Here is a 23,076-nt window from a genome sequence, read left to right on the forward strand (position 1 = left end):
CTGTGTTAAAGCTTTCCAACCCCTCAGGGTCCTTCATCGGGTAACCCACCCTGAGAGGTTGGAAAGCTTGTAACATATCAACTACTTGTTGGTCCAATAAAATGTATCATACCCCCTCCTCCCTCTCCCCCCTGTGTTATTACATGGAAGAAAGGACCAACACGGTCCCCCACCCGTCTTTGCTGTTAAGATAATGAAGCTCTAGACTAACGTACAGCAGAGCGTTTTGATTGAAGAATCTCACTGTCATATTATTCTGTAGCTTTGTCCTGCAGCATCGGCTTAGCTTTCAGCTTTCTTTGCCTTAAAATGTCTTGACCGAAGATTTCAATGGCCAAAAGTAGACTGAAACTTCATTAATGGATCACCAGTAACCACAGGCAACAAAAGGCATATCGATGTCTACAACCTTTACAAACAAGGACGTTTATTTTCCAGCTTGAATTGGACAGAGGTAAACGCATCACCAGGAGCAACCATTTTGACCACTGGCACAGGTGACAGACAGACTGGCAACACTTCACCTATGTAGGTTTCGTTTGTTTTCTATGGGAAGACTATGAAATTAGTTGGAACATAGTAAACACCTAAGTGAAGATCACTCTGAAATATGAATTTTATGTAGAACCTAAAAGAATCTGTGAGTCCATTTCTATATCCATATCTCTCATACCTTTCCGAATTCCACCGTCAGCGGCACAGGTAAAATCGGCAGAACTTAGCAGGAAGCAGGTGGCTGCGGTTTTGTTTTTATCCCTGGCACTGGCGCGCCTCATCATTCGTTTTTCTTCTAGGGGCAGGAATGGCGGCGGATCGCCGTGATCCTCATCTGACATAACTGCATTGGCATCTCCATTCTGCTTGGAATCTACCAACAACAAAAGAGAAAGTATTCTCAAGAGACCACCTGCCTTCTCGGGGCTGCCTCTTGCCCACTGCAAAAACAGGAGACTTAGCAACATGTGACTCTGTGGACTTGACAAAATGTTATATTTGCAGGATTCGACACACAAGTAGGTGCTGCAAGACACCTACCCAGGGACGGACTTTGACCTTCTGAGGCTCTAAGCCAGGGGTGGGCAACTCCAGTCCTCAAGGGCCACCAGAGGTCAGGTTTTAAGGATATCCCTGCTTCAGCACAGGTGGTGCAGTCTTTGACTGAGCCACTGATTGAGTCACCAGGGCTGAAGCAGGGATATCCTTAAAACCTGACCTGATGGTGGCCCTTGAGGCTTGGAGTTGTCCTGCCCTAAGCTATGTAAAGTTGTTATATGCAAAGATGATGGCGGAAAGCTACAATGAGCAGTGCCTGCACATCACATCCCAAAGTGTGTCACTTCCATGCACATGAGGCTCAGGGTCATATTTCCATATTTATAGAGAATCTTCTTTTCCCCCATATCTTCTTTATTTATCATCCGATTTTAAAACTGGCAATGCATACGTTTTCTTCTGTGTTTGAGGCTCCTCATATTGTGAGGCCCCAAGCTGTAACTTAGTTAGCTTATACGTAAGTCCGGCACTGCACCTACAGAACAACCCACTCCTTGTATATTCTCAACCCTAGCACTATTATACATGCCTGAGGAAGAATACGTATATATAGGCCATGCCTGGTATTTGAACACCCTGGTGATGCATCTGCAAAGCCCACCAGATTTCTCTAAATGTTGACAGTCATGATTGAATACCTACTGTCTGCAACACATTAGGTGCATGGATGTTAACAGTGCTACCAAGGCTAAGCATACCGTGAATGCAACTTAGACAGAGGTTCCCAATTCCAGTCTTCAAGTACCCGCAACAGGTCAGGTTTGAAAGGATATCCATGCTTCAGCACAGGTGGCTCAATCAGAGGCTCAGTCTTCGACCTGTGCTGAAGCAGGGACTGATTGAGCCACCTGTGCTGAAGCAGGAATATCCTGAAAACCTGACCTGTTGGGGGGTACCCGAGGACTGGATTTGGGAACCGCTGAACTAAGAGATGAGACAATCCGTTTTCAAATCTTACTGGTGCCTTCTGCAATACTTCGGGGCATTCAAAAAGGGTCGTTGTTCCCTCCCGGATTTATTGATGGAGGACTCGCGTTTCCTTTTTTGGTTTGTCGACATTGAAGGAGGCTGCACCCATCCATAATACTGGCTTGTTATGTGAGCATTAATGAATAGGTCAGGGGCGGCCAACTCCGGTCCTCAAGGGCCACCACAGTATTAGGGATATCCCTGCTTCAGCACAGGTGGCTCAATCAGTGACTCAGTCATTCTGACTGACCCACCTGTGCTGAAGCAGGGATATCCCTAATACCTGGCCCTTGAGGAGTTGACCACCCCGGGAACAGACAAATCTACTCTACTTCCATGTTGACCCGTTTCCTGCTCTGTGGATCGACCCTTGCATCTTAGTAATGACCCCTATGGATGTATAGCTTTATTTATATAGCGCCCACGGTGTATTCGGAGCTTTATAGAAGAGACAACACAGTACAGGGGATTATAATACAAGTTTTGTGTCCAACAAGCAAAATCAGGAAAGGGAATCCATGTCCCGGAGAGCTTGCAATCTACAATATGACCCTTAGCATGTCTCCGCATCTCGTCCATTTAATCTGAGAGCTGGGGCAGGAGATTTGACAGCATTAAGTCAAGGGGCCACTGCATTCATTATACTAGAATCACTCTCTCCGAAATCTGTCTCAGCACCTCCCCTGCTGAAATCCCCCTCCTGGCTTCCAATTAAATCCCGCATCTCACACTCCATTCTTCTCCTCACTTTTAAAGCTTTACACTCTTCTGCCCCTCCTTACATCTCAGCCCTAATTTCTCGCTATACACCATCCCGACTCTTGCGTTCTGCTCAAGGATGTCTTCTCTCTACCCCCTTTGTATCTAAAGCTCTCTCCCGCCTAAAACCCTTCTCACTGACTGCCCCACACCTCTGCAATGCCCTTCCCCTCGGTACCCGACTAGCACCCTCTCTATCCACCTTTAGGACCTTCCTTAAAACACACCTCTTTAATTAAGCATATAGGTAGCCCCACTGGCTGGTACTGTACTCTTCAAACAACGACCTTGTCCCCTTGCAGACATACTCACCAGAACACCCTCCTTCTGCCTCTGCAAGTTCTCCCCACTTACCACTTAGATTGTAAGCTCTTCGGGGCAGGGACTCATTTTCCTATTGTTTTGTCTGAAGCGCTTATTCCCATTGTGTTAGAATATTAGGTCACATGATTTTTATAGCGCTATGTACCTGGATGGCACTATATAAATAAAAATATACATACATACATATACATAAAATAAATGTATAGTTTTGACAGCGCCTGCACGTGTACCAGCCTCACAGCAAAAATCCTAGTGGCAAACAGATCGTCCAAATTGTTAACACAGATGACCTGTATATAAAATATAATGTAATATATATTGTAATAAACAAATTGTATACTTGAAACTCGGATGGTGGTAATATTAATAAGTGAGTGTGAAAAATAAAAATGAAAATTGTATTACATACATACATACATAACAGATGTATTAGAAGGGACAACAGAGAATGAACAAAGTCAATGAACCTTCCTAATGAACCTCAGACTAAGGACTGAACTGAGCACTGCCTGTTTAGGCTGAAAATGTCCTTGTGACAATAGTGCATAGAGAAAAGGCTTGGGTCGCAGGCCTGGGAGTGAAGCATGCTAAGACCTAAGTGTAGTTGTAAAAGCCATATATTCCAACAGGTGTTACTCTGGGACAGCCAGGTCCCTATGTCGGGATGAGGTCGAGGGGAGCACATGATCAAGAATTCTAGCCTATCCACACTGCTTACTAAAGGGGTTTGTACCAGACATAGGTTTCATGATTCTGATCTGTTAATATATTATGTATGTATTGTTTAATAAACTGATAAAGTGTATTGAACAAATTATCAGATATCCAGTATGTAGTACAGGGGGGCGGGGGGGCAACTCCAGTCCTCAAGGGCCACCAACTGATCAGGTTTTAAGGATATCCCTTCTTCAGCACAGCTGGCTCAATTAGTCCCTGCGTCAGCACAGGTGGCTCAATCAGTCCCTGCTTCAGCACAGGTGGCTCAATCAGTCCCTGCTTCAGCACAGCTGGCTCAATTAGTCCCTGCGTCAGCACAGGTGGCTCAATCAGTCCCTGCTTCAGCACAGGTGGCTCAGTCTCTGCTTCAGCACAGGTGGCTTAATCAGTGGCTCAGATTGAACCACCTGTGCTGAAGCAGGGATATCCTAAAAACCTGACCGGTTGGTGGCCATTGAGGACTGCAGTTGCCCACTCCTGATGTAGTAGGTCTAATGGCCACATGCACAGCAACCACTGGTCAAAGAAAGCGCAACATTGTGTACTGAAAAAAGCGCAGCGTTCCAATGCACGAGGGGGCAGTGCTACCCTTCTGTGTCCCGGTATAATGCGTGGGGATTATCATGTGACGACCTAAAACATAGCAAAAGAAACCATGTATAAAAGAGCAGCAGGAAGCTGCCCAGGAAGAGGCATTAAAGAGGAGGAGTATTACAAAACAAGTGGAATTAGGGAGCCAGGGATGCTATCTACAGATTATAGATGAGACGTCATGCACAGGAGCAATCCACCCTAAGTAACCCTCATTTCTTTATAGGATTGGAAGCGAGGGTCCCCCAGAGCTGATCCGCACTATGTTCAGCTCCGGGGACCCCCTTGTTCTAGAGATACTTACTGGTGAAGATACCAGTATTACTTCCTGGTTTTAATAGGGGATTTAAATGGCCGTCCAATAGGAATCCACAACCGATGATGTTGCAGCTTTCTTTTGGAACGAGATTTGGCAGCCATTTTGTTTCCCCTGAGAAAGATTGAAACCCGGGAACTTCACAGATCAGTATCTCGGGAACCGGGGGGGGGAGGTTGCTAGAGCTGAAAACTGTGGCATTTGTCTCAGGGGTCACGGGGATCCCACCCAGTAAAACAAATGGGAGGGTAAAAAAAAAAGACAAAAGGAACTGCTCCTTTACCAGCAAAATTCCCCAAAGTGCAAAAGCCATTAAAGATTGTTAATGGCCATTCTGATGTATGACTGTGTACAATGCTAAGTAGCTTTTTGCACTTTAATGAATGTGATTCACAAAGTGCCATTAATTACATGCTGCAGGTAGCCGAGCTTGGAAGGTCCTGGGAGTATTGTGTCCACTTCAGAAAGCCAGAGCTTCAGAAAGATACAATTGTGCTGTTGTCCCAAATGTGCTGAAAAGTCAATGTTTCAGGCTTTGCAACAACAACAACAGCAGATCTGTATTGCCTCCACACGTACACCTTGGAAGGTGGGATGGAGAGTTTGGGAGCGAAGGGGGTGTTCAATGAAGGAAAAGGTTCTGGTGCATGCGGGAGCTTCTCCTTATCCAAGGGGTGGCCAATTCCCGTTCCCAAGGGCCACAAACAGGCCAGGAATTAGGGATATCCCTGCTTCAGCAAAGGTGGCTCAATCAGTGGCTCAATCATTCTGACTAACCACTAATTGAGCCAACTGTGCTGAAGCAGGGATATCCTTAAAACATGCCATTGAGGACTGGAGTTGGCCACTCCTGCCAAACCTAAAGAGAGTTTAGTGGTTGGGAAGGAGGATGGGGGGGAGCGAAGGGGTCTGTAATAGAAACATTTCTATTTTACTTTTAAGGCAGACCTGATAAATAGAATCAGACCTTGGCTGTGTAGTTACATGAGTAGTTTTGGTTTGGTGTTTTTACTTGTTTATTACTATAATGGCAACAAAACTACAGTATCCAGGTCTGGTTAACCGACCATTTGTGACTGTAAGACATTGGGATACTTCAGGAGCAATACCAGAATGGAGCTACTTTACTTTATTTGGCTTCTGCCTGTGTAATTAGAGGACTTTGTGTCTCAGAAGGTACCAAATAATGCACTATACTGGATAGTAACTACAGATTATTGTCAGGTAACTGCTTGATACCAGATGTGTTTTCTGCAAGACGAGAAACACTGGCATTTTGACAACACTACAATACATCATCATGGAGAATGTCCTAAGAGTTTGTATGTCACAATGCTTGTATAATGGGTAATGACCTTCTCCTCCTCTTCACCAGGTGGCTTTGAGTTTTCTCTGGGTGAGGGGGATATACATCATTACAGACTTGTTACAGTGTGTCTCGGACCTCCAACCAGCTTCATGTCACCTGTGTTGGGTGCTCTGCCTCTTACCTGACCTCTTCTTCTCTTTCACTTCCTCTGCAGCCAGTGGGCAGGTGTCGCTCTGGGTGCTGTTGCGCGGCGAGTTGTCCTCAGATTTAAGGGTAGTTGGAGACTCAGGTAGGGTGGGGCGGGGTACGTGTTTCTTTTTCTTCTTCGGGAGCTTTTGTTTGGCCATAGCCAGCGAGTAATACATCCCAAAATTATTCACAATCACCGGGACAGGCATAGCAATGGTGAGCACGCCTGCAAGGGCGCACAGGGCACCCACTAGCATGCCAGACCAGGTCTGTGGATACATGTCCCCATACCCTAGCGTGGTCATAGTCACCACTGCCCACCAAAACCCAATGGGGATGTTTTTAAAGTGAGTGTGTTCGCTCCCACTCGGGTCCGTGGATTTGGCCCCGATCCTCTCCGCGTAATAAATCATGGTGGCAAATATAAGGACCCCCAAGGCCAGGAAGATAATAAGGAGCAGGAACTCGTTGGTACTGGCCCGCAGCGTGTGCCCCAGGACCCGCAGGCCCACGAAGTGCCTGGTCAGTTTGAAGATGCGTAAAATGCGCACGAAGCGCACGACGCGCAGGAAGCCCAAGACATCTCGGGCAGCCTTGGAGGAGAGCTTGGAGAGGCCCACCTCCAGGTAGAACGGGAGGATGGCCACGAAGTCTATGATGTTGAGCATGTTCTTCACAAAGACCACTTTGTCCGGGCTGCAGACAATCCGGATCAGGAACTCCAGGGTGAACCAGAGCACACACACCCCTTCGATGTAGGTGAGGACCGGTTCTGTCTCCACCTCTCTCCCCATCTGGACATGCGTCAGGTTGCCCACCGTCACCGTCTCGGACACGTTTCGGTGCACGTTGAAAGCCTCGTGGGTCTCCAGGCAAAAAGTGGTGATGGAGACGAGGATGAAGAAGAGGGAAGCAAAAGCCACAGACTGTGAAAAAAAACAAAGACGTTAAGGGGGGGTGGCGCATATTAGGGTGCTCAACAAAAATGCCCCCCTCCTCCCTTCTGCGGAGAGCGGTGTCATTCCTGGGGGCTCTGTGCAATAAATGTATTTTCACGTTTCGGTCTGTAATACATAAGGCTGTGGGTGCTCAGCTCCCAGTACTCAAGCCCCCCCCCCCCCCACCCCCCAACAGGTCAGGTTTTCAGGATATCCCAGCTTCAGCACAGATGGCACAATCACCAAGCCTCCAATTGAGCCACCTGTGCCGAAGCAGGGATTGATTGACCCACCTGTGCCGAAGCAGGGATATCCTGAGAATCTGACCTGTTTGGGGGGAGAGAGAATTGGAGTTGAGCACCACCTGATTTAGGTCATTTTGTTGGGTTTACTTGTTACTGCTGTTCTTTGTCCGATTGTAGTTTTGGTTTAAAGTTCAGTTTTGACATTGAGCCAACTCTATCAACACTAACACTCAGAACAGAAAGGTGTCACCAGGGACCCTGTGGTCAGGTCTTACTTTCAGCTTATTGATTAGAAAACTTTCAGATTTATGCATCATTATTTTATCGCTTCATTTAAAGAAAATAGAATTAAAAAGTATTTATATACTATGTGCTGTATAAATGTTCCCTGGCCCTTTCTTTCCTTCTGCACCCCATAAACTTCCCCAATAAACATACCGCTGGAAAATATTAACCTGTCTGCAATTTCGTTCTCATTACAAACTCTCCCTGGCACAGGTGAGTGGAGCCAAGTCTGGTGATAGCAACTTAAAAACACACAGCAACAAGTGGTCCAAACCAGTGGTCTCTTGGTACCAGTACCCAGTTGGTCCAATGTCGTGTTTATGAGCAAACTCTGTCTTTTTTTTCCATGTCACGAGAAGGGGAATCTAGGTGGGAGTTCCTCACCCCAACTCCTCCACACCACCTCTTGAGTTTATTTATCCCACTCAAAATGCACCCCCCAGACAAAGGGCGTGTAGCTATGAAGGGCAATGTGTAGAGAGGAACATTGAGATAAAGGACAATGAGGACATAAGGGTGTGACACTCACCCGGGCAGCTCTAGATGAGTAGGGGTCTTCAAACAGAGCCCAGATCCGTGGCTGCCACAGCCTCCAGCAACGCTTGGACCTGTCTGGCCTCTCATCCATGCAGAGCAACTGCGGGGCCGACTCCTTCTCCTCCTCTCCATCCTCTGGCTCCACGTTCTCGAAGATGTCCAGCGCTTCTTCTGCGTCCCGGTGCTGGCGGTAGGTCATCCAACAGCAGGGCTCCACGTCTGTCTCATCTATACCCCAGAAGGCCAGCTCCTCCTCAAAGAGAGGACCACAGATATCCGCCGGGCAGTGCAGCTTCCCCGTGCGGTAATAATTCAGCACGTAGGAGAAGATACCAGGGTGTCTATCAAAGAAGAACTCCTTCTGCTGGGAGTCCAACCCCAAGTTGCTGGAGGAGGTGTCAGGGTCTGCCAGCCATGCCAGGCGGGTGCCAGGCAGGGTTCGCAGGGTGCTCTTGTAGGTCTCATGCCGGGTGCCCCCCACATTGATGGTGATCTTGTCAGAGTCCTCACCCCTGGCCATCTCTTCCTTCAGACATGTTTTGGAGGGGGGTTTGTTCCCAGACTTGCGCCCACGGTAGGATGACACACACACCGAACTAATCATAGATGTCTCCGGGTGAGAACCCTTTAAGACAGTCTCAGGGACCTCCAAAGAGACTGCCTGGGGGGGAGGGGGAAAGGGGGTGAGACCGCGGGGACCCCCAATGCGACCTTCCAACAGGTGACAGAGCAGGAGGAGGAGAGAGATGCAGAGAGCTTAGCGCTGGGAAGGGGAGTGACTGGGATGATGAGGATAAATTGTCTCCAGCAATTGGAGAATTCACTCAGCAATCAGGGGGCACTGAGAAAAACAAACACCCTCAGCTGGAGAGCAGGTTCCCTGCCCCGGCGTGGAGAAGAATTCCGCCCCTCTTTATGCAGAAAGTTGCCAGGAATGAAATGACCCACCTTCTCCTCCACCAAGAAGCTACTGCCAAGCTGGGTCAACCATCCATCTCCCACAGACAAGGCAGCAGGGATATATCCACGGAGAACTTATTATTTGGACATCCACTGACAGGGACCTGGCAGGAGATCTGGGATGCAGGCGCCTCATGGGTTAATAGGCGATGCAAAATGTAGGTGCCAGCAGTTGTGCTGATCCTCTCCCAGGAGGTAAGTGGGGCTCCTTGTGCATCTGCAGATAAGTGTCTCCTTGCATCACCCAGCAACAGAGGCTGGCAGCTGATGGATACGGTAGGTCTGCTTGCTCTCCCCGGCAGAAATGCAGGAGAGGGAGTCACTTGGTTCCTGTGTCCTCCCGTCAATGTCACCCTTCATGGGTAATTGAAGCCTGGAGCTGGTGAAAGAGGCGTCACTCTGATTTGGGAAGAGAGGCGCTGCTTGCCCTTGAGATGCTGAGTTCAGAATCAAGCAGGTGGCGCCTGGCTCTGTGCTCTGTAACCCTTTCTCCCTCTCCCTCTCCCATGTCTCTGCCATGTCTCTCCCATCCTACCCACCTCTCCTGCAAACGTCCACACCTGCTGATCCCTGTCATGCATGCACACAATACCCTGCACACGGGGCATGGCGGTGGCATGGCAACATGATGCTGGCAAAGGAGGAGAAGCCTGCACAAGCGACACTGCGTTGCTATGGAATGGGGTGACATGATTTCATGGGTGTCACCCCATGTTATTTCCAGAGCCTGTGCACCAGGGGTGGCCGATGCCAGTCCTCAAGGGCCACCAACAGGTCGGGTTTAACAGGAGACCCCTGCTTCAGCACAGGTGGCGCAGAATGACTGAGCCCCTGATTGAGCCACCTGTGCTGAAGCAGGGATATCCTGTAAACCTGACCTGTTGGTGGCCCTTGAGGACTGGCGTTGGCCAGCCCTACATTACAGGGATACTGCCCAGGACATTCAAAGAACATCTCCCCCATCTTTCTGCCACACACACACACACAAACACTTGTACACTGACTCAGCAACATGTGGACACAACCATTAAGGCGTCAAATTCTATAAATTATGAAAAAAAATGGTGGAAATTGATAATAAAAAATAAATAAGTTAATACTTGATCACACAGGAGGGCAAATACTAAGTGATTGTGCTTCCATGACAAAGGAATTGTTTGCAATGCTTTCAACTTGTTCTTTTTTCTTGATTTAATAATTCTATGTGTGTATAGCATGGGGCTGAATGGTATTCCAGAGTCACACAGCACTATTGTATGCAGGCTTCTTCATGGTAAGGTCTTTGGAAAATAGCATGTATTTGCTAACGGAGCACGTGTCAGCTATTTCATGAAGTTCAGTAGACTATATCCTGTAAATGTAAGGATACCAAAATAGCAGCGTTTGTATTCTGTTGAACAATATGACAGTAAATGTTGGTGAATGGGGAACCGCAGCGTCTTTTATATAGGGTATATTTATTGTTATAGTTGTGTAACCGGTTGTGTGTTGAGCTTATGAATTCTGGTGAAGTATTGGGATGGTCTAAGGCAGGGGGGCTCATCTCCAGTCCTCCTCCCCCTCCTCCCAACAGGTCAGGTTTTCAGGATATCCCTGCTTCAGCACAGGTGGCTCAATCAGTCACAGCTTCAGCAGAGGTGGCTCAGGCGCCTCTGATTGAGCCATCTGTGCTGAAGCTGGGATATGCTGAAAACCTGACCTGTTTGGGGGGCTTGGAGGCAATTTTCTTTAGGGCACTGTGTTATGTCATTACTCACATACTGTAAGTGCAGTGTAAATAACTAAGATTAATTGGGATAGTAGACAAGCAAATGTTACATGATGCCCTGCAGCAAGTTATTTTCCTTGCAGCAATAAGCTGATTTGGGGCTTTCTAACAGAAGGGCCCTAATGAAGTTATAGTGCCTGGAGATTGAGATGTTGGGTGCTGACAATAAGCAGGTTTGTGAATCAACTTCCAGGCACTTTCCCAGGGTGAGACGTTCCTCTTTCTGGCAGTGACAGATTGCAAAACACTGCCCTCTCGTGGTCGTTGGTTGTAGTCTCATGCGCGTAATCAGACGTGTCCCTAACAATGCGGTTATCATTTATTATAATGTACTCTTAGGGGACGCTGACACCGGGCACGGTGCTGTACACAACATCATTTTGGTACAAACAAGCTGCGCCGTAAAGAACCTAACGGCTAATTATTGTAGAAGCATGAAATCAAGTGACTTTGCCAAGGTCAAGCAGAGTTGGTGTTGTGTCATCAGGTATATGTCCCCCACTTCAGAGGCTAGTGCCTTAAGCCAGGGGTGCTCAACTCCAGTTCTCAAGCCCCCCTCCCCCCCAACAGGTCAAGGATATCCCTGCTTCAGCACAGGTGGCTCAATCAGTTGCTGCTTCAGCACAGGTAGCTCAATCAGTCCCTATTTCAGCCCAGGTATCTCAATCAGTCCCTGTTTCGGCACAGGTGGCTCAATCAGTCCCTGCTTCAGCACAGCTGGCTCATCGAGTCTCTGCTTCAGCCCAGGTGCCTCAATCAGTCCCTGCTTCAGCACAGGTGGCTCAATCAGAGGCTCAGATTTTGACTGAGCCTCTGATTAAGCCACCTGTGCTGAAGCTGGAATATACTGAAAACCTAACCTGTAAGGGGGGGGGGGACTGGAGTTGAGCACCCCCACTTTAAGCACACATCTACACCTTGTCCTTCAACCCAAGAACATAAGTATGCTTTATTTACACTTAGCAGTTGAGTTGTAATTGTTACAAATACAAGAATATTCCCAGGGATGAATCGCAGACCGCCTGCTCCTTTCCACACAACAAAAAGCCGAGTTCTGCATTTATTTTATTTTGACAGGAAATATCCCATTCTAAATCTGATTGAGGCCAGCACGTTAGCAATGTCAGAATTATGGTGCTGGTTTGTTCTGCATGTGAAAGGCATGTTTGTAGATCGGTATCAAGGGACTTTAGAGGTAGATGTAATTGAATCTACCATTGACGTCCAAGAAATATTGAAATGAGGACAAGGCTCTAACAAGAACAGCCGGGCAGGTAAGAGATTCATATCCCAATCCCAAAAAAGTGGATAATCTAATTTTACTTGACGTGGCAGGAGTCAAACTCTGTCTCCCACTTCAGAGGCCAGAGCAAGGCTTCTCCTGCTCCTTACCTTGAGATTTTGCAGTCATTCCACTTTCTAGGTTTTTCCGCTCCTATGTGAAGGATACAGGTCCTACACCTCTCATGGGCCACACTACACTGTCTTTCATTGTCCAGGGACAGTGCGGACCTCGGACTTTCCTCGGTGTACTTGATTGTACGCTATGGATGCTGGTGTCACAGAAGTGTAACTGGCTGATCTATGCTCGCCCTCTGCCATGGCCATATCCGTATTATTAACATCGGGATTACAGAAACATATAAAGGCATCTCCACCTTTTGAACCTTTCTTAAAGCACACCTCTTTAAAGCTGCAGTTCAAGCAGTCATTTAATTTTTATATATATATGCAATATGTGCATCTATACAATGTGCACACTGACAAGTGATTGGCTAAGTTGCTGATCGATCCGTTCTCCTGTAATCGATCACTGTAGATTCGGCTCGGGTTCACTAAATGCATCTTGGGTAATCTTCTGCAGCACTGACAGCCAAAGTTTTGTGAGGAAGATCATGTGACCAGGCAGGCACTAGATTCAATTGGTTCACTGCTAGAGAGGGCAGGGCTCAAAAAAGGTGATGCTGTTTCAGAAGAGGAAGGGGCTGTGACTTTGTAAATGGTTGCTATAGGAACTAAAATGCCTGTTACATTAGAATACATAAAAAATGTCTTTAACATTGTTTTTTTTTAATGCGACAAGTATTTTCTCATAGTACAGAAGTGATTTATTTAAAAAAACAAAAAAAAACACATGTAGGATATTGCTAGGACTGCAGCTTTAACCAAGGACATGGGCAGCTCCGTGGCTGACACTATACACCTCAGATGCACTTACCAGAACACCCTCCTAATGTCTCTGCAAGTTCTCCACTCTTATCCCTTAAATTGTAAGCTCTTCGGGACAGGGACTCCTTTTCCTATTGTTTTATGTATGAAGCGCTTTTCCCCGTTGTGTCACGTGTATTGTAAAGCGCCATGTAACTGGAAGGCGCTAAATAAATAAAGATATACATACATAAATCAGACTAAAAAATAAACCTACTGATAAAGGTAATTTATTGTCCATTCCCAGAGCCAGTGATGCAAACAAGAAATCCCTTGTGCGTAGCTGCCCATACTGTATGTATGTATGTGTGTATAATATATATTATATATTTATATATATATATATTTATATAGTCACTTACTAGTATATATAGTGTAATAGCGTGCTCTCACAGAGGGTGGGGGAAAACCTGTTACATATGTGTGTGTATATAAGTTTTCCCCTCCCTCTGGGAGATCACGCTATTACACGGTGTCATGTGCTGGTTACCTGCTGGTTCACAGAAGCTCTGAGGTCCCGCCGATGGAATTGGGGAAAACAGGGCAGGCTTTTGAGGTGATGATAGCTGATTCTATCTCACTGGTGCAGCGCCTCCAGGAGTGCTGGAGACGATCCCTGCAGGAGAACCCTCTGATACCCCCCCTAATAGATTGCAGTCTCAGGCAGTGGTATATTTTATAGCTGGAACACTTTATTCTTTACCAACAGGGTATCAGCATACAACTGGTACAACTCTCTTGTTCCTTCCTCAGGATGGTCCGTGGACTCAACCCCCAGGCATGGGCCCCAAGGGTCGGTCCTAACTCTTCCCCTACTACTAGTCCTCACTCCCACTCCCACTCCCTTAAGGGAGGGGGTGGAAGGTGGCCAGGGCCCTGCGCACACTCTCTCGCGGGACAGTCTCTCTCAGGGGAGAGACAACTGACTACATTTACATGTGCAGCCCCTTGAGTACCCTGGGGGAGGGTCCAAGGTCTGAGCCCAGGATTGGGCAGAACACAGGCTTTGTCCTGCCCCCCTGTCACTCAAGGGTGCTGCTCACTGCGGGGGAAAACCCGGATTGAGCCCAGCACTGCCTGCACTGATACCAGGGCTTGTGTGTTAGAGAGGGCAGATCCCCTTTATCTACAATTAAGAACAAATGATGAATCATTATAGGATATGAAGGACAATATTAGGTTACAACATTATGTAGTGACACTGTGATTCAAGTTATTATATTTTTCATTTAAATATACTGTCAACTTAATAACTAGAGATATTAGTGTTATTTAGATCCCCGAATACCCTGGCGCATTTGCAACTTAAATGTTGCTCTTGCAGAAATGTAATCCAATTTTAACATTCATGATCATTATCTGAATTTGAAACCATAGCTACCTCTGAACATAAGCACAATTGCATATACCCTGAGGATAGACTTATCTATATTAGATTATTTACCTGTCTTGTTGTCCCCTCCTTTCCGAATTCGGAACGGGTTACCATGATAACATGTGGGTATATAACACTCGCAGTCACAGAGGCACGCCCACCCCCGATGAAGTTCCAGATGGAACGAAACACGCGTCGGGTGATGATGACGTCACGGTCATCTGTTCTGTAGCGCGACTGCCACAAAGGTTGCGAGTCAGTCTGCCGCATTTTAACCTTATTGTATCCTGATGTTTCGAACGCTTAAACGAGAAGGGCCATCCATGCATCCGCTAGCAGTTAGAGTCCTGCTTTCAATTGTATCACGGAGCCAGACTACCGACCACATTGCAATATATGGCTACTTTCTGTAGCTACCAATATTAAACAAACAGCAGCTAGAACAGTCAGTAAGTGGGCGGACAAGGTATTCACTGAGTGGAAAAAGCTGCTGTGCAACTGTTTGTTACAAACCTACACGTTATACAAAAGTTTCACATGGGAATATCCCAAACAGTTCATTTTTCCTCTCTCCTAATTGCTACATTGTGTACCTGTTGTGTGTTACTCGGGCGCTAGCTCTAATCGTCACTTGGTTAATGGATGTGTATTTTAAAGATTGAAAGGGTATAATACAACCTTAATCGAAGTTCTCTTGAAAAGTCCTCGTGTGACTCAAATTACCCCACTAGGGTCTATCCTGGACCCTTGATATATATGAAACAAAAGAAGAGATGGGGGAGCACAATGTGAGGGGGATGTAATATCTTTCACTGACGGTCAATGTGGTGTTGTAGACTCTATTGATCCCTCATAGAAAGAAAAACTCCTTGGATAGGGAGTTTGCGTACAGATGTGTAATCACAGGGTTAGATGGAATAATAAATAAACTTACACGGCCTTGTGTAAGTTGTATCCCATCAAGGTTTCTTTTACTTCTTTTCGTGTCTTGCTTCTGAATGGTGGTGCTTCTTTCTTTCTGGTCCTTTTTTCTCCTTTGGGTCGGTGGATTCTTGACTGTAGTTCGCCTCTCGTGCGGATGTAAGTGTAAACAATAAAAGAAGGCAATTAGGCACATACATACACAAGTCTGCTGCGGTATGGGGGTGGAGCAATATGATATTGCATGTATCAAATACTGATGGATAATATCCCACTCACAAGGCCTAATGTGAGTGATCTCCTATATCCGTATCTTGTTAACGCCAATAGGATTAGTTAATCCTATTGGCGTTAACAAGATACGGATATAGGAGATCACTCACATTAGGCCTTGTGAGTGGGATATTATCCATCAGTATTTGATACATGCAATATCATATTGCTCCACCCCCATACCGCAGCAGACTTGTGTATGTATGTGCCTAATTGCCTTCTTTTATTGTTTACACTTACATCCGCACGAGAGGCGAACTACAGTCAAGAATCCACCGACCCAAAGGAGAAAAAAGGACCAGAAAGAAAGAAGCACCACCATTCAGAAGCAAGACACGAAAAGAAGTAAAAGAAACCTTGATGGGATACAACTTACACAAGGCCGTGTAAGTTTATTTATTATTCCATCTAACCCTGTGATTACACATCTGTACGCAAACTCCCTATCCAAGGAGTTTTTCTTTCTATGAGGGATCAATAGAGTCTACAACACCACATTGACCGTCAGTGAAAGATATTACATCCCCCTCACATTGTGCTCCCCCATCTCTTCTTTTGTTTCATACATTGTGTACCTGCCGACAGGCATTAAAGCTGCAGTTCAGTCAATATCCTGCATGTGTGTTTTTTTTTTAATAAATCAGTTCTGTAGTAAGAAAAAATACTTTTAGCATTTTCTGTTTTTAAAAAAACAACTTTGAAAGACCAATTTTCTTGTATTCTATTTTAACAGCCATTTGCTAAGGCACTGCCCCTTCATGTCCTGTCACAAGCCCTGGCACACCCCTTTGTCAGCCCTGCCCTCCCTCTTTCACATGTCAGTGCAGGAGTGCTCATGAATATTCATGAGCTTCCACTGAGTGACAGAAGCAGAATATAAACAGATCCCTTCACTAATTATGTCACCAAATTTCGCCGATCAATACACGGAGAACGAATTGACCGGCAGCTATACAGTTCTTTAGGTAAGTAGAGATTGCACACATGAAAATATTGAAGTAAAAAAATTAATAAAAAAAAAAAAAAAGACTGAACTGCAGCTTTAAGCGGCGGTCACAATATAAGCAAGTGGCCAGATAAGATATGTATTAGGGGTTGAGGTTAACTGCTGCAACCTTGGATCCTTGTTGCAGCAATCTTTTTTTTACCATATGTGTTAACTTTGGTCACAATATGCAGTATGCTGATAGAACAAGGATTTATTTCACATTATAAATAATATTGGTATCATTATTTGCAATAATTTTATGCTGTATATTTGGTAGCCAAGTTTGTTAAACTAAATGGCTCTGGCTGAGATTGATTCCAACAGTCTCCACTGACATACATTCCTTTCCTTAAAGAAGGCAGGACCAAGAGTTTCTCACCACATAAGGTAACCACTTCCATGCACAATACACTAGATATTGATGTAAGCAGTTACCAAAATTCAATTGTAGTCCAGCCCACTCACAGGGATACGCTGTCCAATATATTTGTTATTTTTGTGTGTCACAGATATATATCACTCACTGCAGATCTGAGTATTACTCTGCAGTACACCTATATTTTATTTTATATTTTAATCATTTTTATCAGTGGATTTCCCCACTGTTATTGCACACATCTATTCACCTTTTCACACGATATTTACGATGAGTGCATCCCTCCTATGGATATAGGGCACACCATTATGTGTGAATGTTAGTTACTAACCTCGGATACTATATGGCAGATTAAATATTAACACGTTTGCCTTTACACATAGGGCTTACTTGGCTAATAAGCGCTATCTGTTGAAATAGGTTTTAAACTATAATTCTTCTGCAACTATAATAAAGATGTTTATTAGTGGAGATGGATTTCCATATCTTTCCAGTATGAATAATATAGTTCTATCTTAAGAGGTTGAGTGCATTCCTTGTACGTGTATACTGCTTCTTTATTGCGAAAACCCGGGTTGACCCAAACACTGCCTGCACTGATACCAGGGCTTGTGTGTTAGAGAGGGTAGATCAGTAGCCCAAATCAGACGTGGCTACACATATATGTGTGCAGCAGTGTTTTAGATACAGGGATGAAACAGTACATGTTGTCTCAAGAATATGTTGTCCATTGGAGTCCATGAACGAGAAAAAAATATTAACATTGGAGTATTTAAAAAAACAAATGTACTTCATAAATGAAAAGCTGTACACAAGGAACACAACAGAAGCAAGTTTTGCAAGAACAGACTTTATTTCATGTATATCAGCTCTGTTCCATCTGTTATACACCTAGTTTCCTAAGCTAAAATGGAGCACAGACTGGAGAGAACTTTTGGAAAGAGAACAGTTATTTATCACACACAATGAGCGGGTGTTGTATATAACAGGAGATACACTGTGCGGAACCAGTAAGTGACACCGTCGCGTTTCACAACACTCTGCAGCTGGCAACCCTGACGCATTTCTTTGCCACAAGATCACAATGGATGAGATATTTGAAATAATTGTGTTATATGCTTGTGTAAATGTCGGACACTTTCTCAAATGTCAGTTTGCTAGATCCCCAGGTACTAGAGTATATCACACACATATAAAAGTGGGTGCTTTCAAAAGAGGAATGTCAATTCCTACAATAAGTTTCCTTTTCATTTGGAATAATTCTGCATATTTTTTTTTTTTTAAGTGCCTCTTCCATATTGCCTTATTTCACAACAGTTGTGCATAAGTATTGTGCCAGGTATCACTTTTTCCCACACCCATTATTACTCTCTTGGCAGGACACACGTAGCATTCCTGAATCCTAAAACCGTGAAGCAGTTTGTGAAATTATTGCTGAAAATGCCTCTATTCTCCTTACTCCTCCAGATGTTTGTTTTTTACATTAATGAATGCAATGATTATTGCTGCCCTTCTTCCACGCCACTGTAACTTCCCTGCCCATGAGTCAGAAACAGCTGGAAGATATACTTGTGCTAGAAGTCAGGAATATTAGTGAACATCTGGTCACCAATGTGCTTTTTCATCTACGTAGGAAGAGCTTTGCTCGATCCGTTTACGTTGTGCTTCTCAGATTATTTGATGTGCTATTTTAAACCTATCTTTTCTTGGGCGGATTTGATATTGGTTAAAATTCCCTTCAGAGACTGATGAGGCATTATATTGTCCCCTGCAAATGCTTCTAATCGGTCCATTACACAGGCTGGCTCTTTCCCAAGCCATTAATGCAGATGAGGTGACATAGATGGGCCTATGGAGAAGGCTTTATCTGATAGATGTGTGTGCGGCTCTCTTCTGCTGTAACACAAATACATCTTAAATGACACTAATATGGGTGAGTGGACAGAAATCTAACATTAACACACAGTGTTAACTAACCCTAATGGTATAGCTTGATATGTAATACTAACAGGAGCACAAACAGGACCACCAAGCAACAATTACCACTTCTGTTTCCAAAAGCCAGGAGCTAGTCACACACAAGTCACCAGAAAATGATAGCTATTTTACAGTATACGTTGCAAAGTGATATGTACAAAGTGGAAAGGAGCATAGCTCACTTCTTACCGGAAGGACATAATTTACACAGACATGTACAATTAAATATACAATATACAGAACAATATATTCATTATACATATAGTTATTATTTATTATCTATAGCATTGTCTAGTTATCTGCTGCTAGTTATTTAGAGTTAAGTACCAATCCCAAAAAAACAGTTGGAGGTTGGATATCTTTTCACTGGTTCTGTCCCACTGGGGGTGGCAAACTCCAGTCCTCAAGGGCCATCAACAGGTCAGGTTTTCAGGATATCCCTGCTCTGACTGAACCACCTGTGCTGAAGATATCCTGAAAACCTGACCTGTTGGTGGCCCTAGAACACTGGAGTTGGCTGCTCCTGTACGAGTGCATGAAGCTCAGAGCATGAAACCCCTGTGTTCATGTAAGTAAGAAACAAGGGCGAAAATAATATATACATTGTAGATTAAGCGTACCAATAAATGACAAGATTCCCAAACAGCTTCCATCCCATTTACAGTGACTGTTATTGCAAACGGTACAGACCGAAGGCGTGGTATGGGGGACATTGTGTAAGGCAACAGTACCAAGAGATGAGTCTCCCGCTAAATTAATATGCCCTCAAGACCCCCCAACAGGTCAGGTTTTCAGGATATCCCTGCTTCAGCACAGGTGGCTCAGTCAGTCCCTGCTTCAGCACAGGTGGCTCTATTAGTCTTTGACTGAGTCTCTGATTGAGCCACCTGTGCTGAAGCTGGTGGGGGGGGGGGTCTTGAGGACTGGCGTTTAGCACCCCTGACGTAGCACACAAAATCAATTCCAATAAAAGATACTGCACCTAACTCAGACTGAAGCGCAGAGAGGATATATCACGATAGGATTCAGTGACTGTGACAGAGGCAGACAGTGTCAGACTCACAAGAAGAGCAATCCAAGCTGTTTCCTCCTTTCTTTTTCCTTCATTCTTTCAACACAGAATTGAAGTAGGGGTCTCTGGGGCTGAACCCCATTCATTTCAGCTCTGGGGACCCCCTGCTTCTGGAGATACAGACCCCGAAGTGGGCGCCGGTATCCCCTGCAGTTCTCAGCTTCCTCGCCACGTGGGCCAATGGGAAGCTGCACCGGGTGATGTCACAGCTTCCTCGTCACGTGAGCCAATGGGAAGCTGCACCGGGTGATGTCACAGCTTCCTCGTCACGTGGGCCAATGGGAAGCTGCACCGGGTGATGTCACAGCTTCCTCGTCACGTGGGCCAATGGGAAGCTGCACCGGGTGATGTCACAGCTTCCTATTGGCCCGCAGGGGCCGGGAGCTTTGAAAAGCGGCCATATAGTGAACCCTGGAGCGGCTACCGGCACCCACTACGGAGGCCTGTACCTTTGGAAGCAGGGGGCTGCCGGAGCTGAAATGAGTGGGGATCAGTCGCGGAGACCCCCTGCTCCAATTCTGTATTAAAAAAAATGAAGAAGAAGAAAAAAAAAGACGGCTTTGATAGTGAAAGCAGCAGACCTAACATTACCATAAAGGAATCCACGGGCGCTGCAAAGCATTCCACTATAAGGCCTTCCTATAAATCATTAAACAGATGTTTATTCATCCAACCTCTCATTATTTCTGTGGTAGATGCACGTCTTTAACCCACACCGTGCCGGAAAGCTGTGTAATGCGGCAGGCCTACGCTTATAGGGGTTGTCCGTGTTAAAATGGATAAGAAGCAAAAACGTGTGCTCATTTGCCTGTCATTACCCAGAATCCCTGGCTGCAGTGGAAGCCTGGTATGCTAAGAGATAATGGGGAAGGGCAGGGTTTGCAGGCCTGTGCGAGACGCGTGAATGTGCTCACAGGCGGGGGTTTTTATTTGCTGTACGAGAGAAACCAAAGGTTTGGGTAGCGGTTGCATTACCAAATTACCAGGAGGCAATTTTGCGGCTGTATCGGGCGATTCCAATGTTATAAAGGGCAGCACAGGCAGGGCGCTGAATAAATGAAATCTACCTAAAATCACAGTAAATGCAACGAGTGTAAGAGCTCAGGACTGACAGTACTCTGCAGCCCTAATACTCGCCCTCCCTGTGCTTTAGGGTCATAAATAATATGAAATTCACATGTATTTTGTACTTTAATACAAGGGAGTGTGAATTTACATTACTGCAAGTTTTACCAAAAGTCCAGAAGAGAAACCAGGAGATCTTTAAATAAATGGAGCACGTGGACTCGCTCTGATATACCAACAGAGGGAGCGGTTGTACTATGGAGACACATTCTTTGCTGACCCCTAGAACAAAGGATTCTAACATTTTGGGAACCAATGTTGTGGATTTAAACAACCCTGGCAGGGAGGTGCCTCAGAAGGCCCCAGGGCTTTAATTGGCAGGAAACAATTAATCTTTACTGTACTTGAAAATATTGGAAGATACGAGGGTGAATCTTCCTTCGAACATAATATGGATCACAGTTCTGATTCAGGGGTTGTCGCCATGACATAACCGCTCCCGTACCGTCCATTGGACGCCCCACCCAAATCCAAAGGAGTGGCATTCTCCGGGCACAGGTATGAGCGGTGAGTGGGCATCGGAGAGGGGGTCTCACTAGGCACTTTGCTCAGGATGAAGCGGGTTTCGTCATTGTCCTCCAGGTTGGAAATGTCCTTCATCATTCGACCTTTTTTGTACGACACGGACAGTCGGTTGGACCCGTCCGGTATGAGTTGGAATTGCCACAGGATGAAGACGACAGGGACGGGGAGGATGGCGAGTATTATGAGAGTGATGAGCAGGGAGAGGGCCCACGGAGGGTACAACACGAACTGCTCTTCAGCCTGGAAACAACAAATAGAAAGAAGGAAGATTTCGCTAGAGATGGGGCGGCCAACTCCAGTTCTGAAGGGCCACCAACAGGCCACGGTTTCAAGATATCGCTGCTTCAGCACAGGTGGCTCAATCAGTGGCTCAGATGAAGACTAAGCCACTGATTGAGCCACCTGTGCTGAAGCAGACTGAATGAGCCACCTGTACTGAAGCAGGGACTGATATATATATATATATACTAGCTGAGAGACCCGGCGTTGCCCGGGATGTAAATACGTAATAGGTAGTACTATTTATAAATCGTGAACAATAGGTGAGTATTTGTTGCAAAGGTTGGATAATAATGTTGAAAAGAAAGATGGAATAAAATGTAATACGATGTTGTTTAAAAATGGTTTATTGTAAACACACCACAGTACAATGTATATTTTGGTGACATAACAGATGTGAAAATGTGAGGCGTGTGTCCTGCTAGGGTGTTGAGGCGGCAGGTGGCGCGTGGGTTGTGAGTGCTGTCTGTGAGTGGGGGTCCTGCTAGGGTGTGAGGTGGCGCGTGGGTTGTGAGTGCTGTCTGTGAGTGGGGGTCCTGCTAGGGTGTGAGGCGGCGGGTGGCGCGTGGGTTGTGAGTGCTGTCTGTGAGTGGGGGTCCTGCTAGGGTGTGAGGCGGTGGGTCAGTGATGTCGGTGCGTAGGGGCGGGAGGCAGCAGGTGTGTGTTGCGGCAGGTATGTGTCGAGTGTGGCGGGTGTCTGTTGAGTGAATGCAGCGGCTGTGAGGTGGCGGGTGAAAGGCAGAGGCGGGCGGAGTAAGGGGTGGGTGAAAGGCAGAGGCGGGTGGGCGCGAAAGAAGGAAGGCAGGGGTGGGTAGGCGGGAAGGCGGGCAGGATGCGAAGGGTGGTGGGAAGGGGTGGAGGAGGGGGGGAGGGTGGGAGGGGGGAGGGGGAAGGGGGTGGGAGGGGGTGTGGGAGGGTGGAGGTGGGAAGGGGGTGGGAGGGGGGGTGGGAGGGGGGAAGGGGGTGGGGGGTGGGAGGGGGGGAAGGGGGTGGGAGG

At 46.1% G+C, this 23,076-nt stretch overlaps 2 protein-coding genes across 2 annotated transcripts in view; both read right to left on the reverse strand.

Annotated features, from left to right (window-relative positions):
• Positions 1 to 112: 112 nt before the first annotated feature.
• Positions 113 to 9,778, reverse strand: KCNC4 (potassium voltage-gated channel subfamily C member 4). Its single transcript, XM_075613574.1, has 3 exons — positions 8,225 to 9,778; positions 6,220 to 7,153; positions 113 to 868 (listed from the first exon to the last, which is right to left on the reverse strand). The coding sequence occupies exons 1-3, from the start codon at positions 8,834 to 8,836 to the stop codon at positions 618 to 620; spliced, it is 1,797 nt and encodes a 598-aa protein (XP_075469689.1). The 5' UTR covers positions 8,837 to 9,778; the 3' UTR covers positions 113 to 617.
• Positions 9,779 to 17,935: 8,157 nt separating this feature from the next.
• SLC6A17 (solute carrier family 6 member 17) overlaps positions 17,936 to 23,076 on the reverse strand; it is a 30,380-nt gene continuing 25,239 nt past the window's right edge. The window contains exon 12 of the mRNA XM_075615374.1: positions 17,936 to 22,160. Coding sequence (XP_075471489.1) covers positions 21,672 to 22,160 — 489 coding nt within the window. The 3' untranslated portion in view covers positions 17,936 to 21,671. The remainder of the gene's footprint in view (positions 22,161 to 23,076) is intronic.

Source organism: Ascaphus truei, chromosome 9, assembly GCF_040206685.1.
Source record: "Ascaphus truei isolate aAscTru1 chromosome 9, aAscTru1.hap1, whole genome shotgun sequence".
NCBI classification, from domain to species: Eukaryota; Metazoa; Chordata; class Amphibia; order Anura; family Ascaphidae; genus Ascaphus; species Ascaphus truei.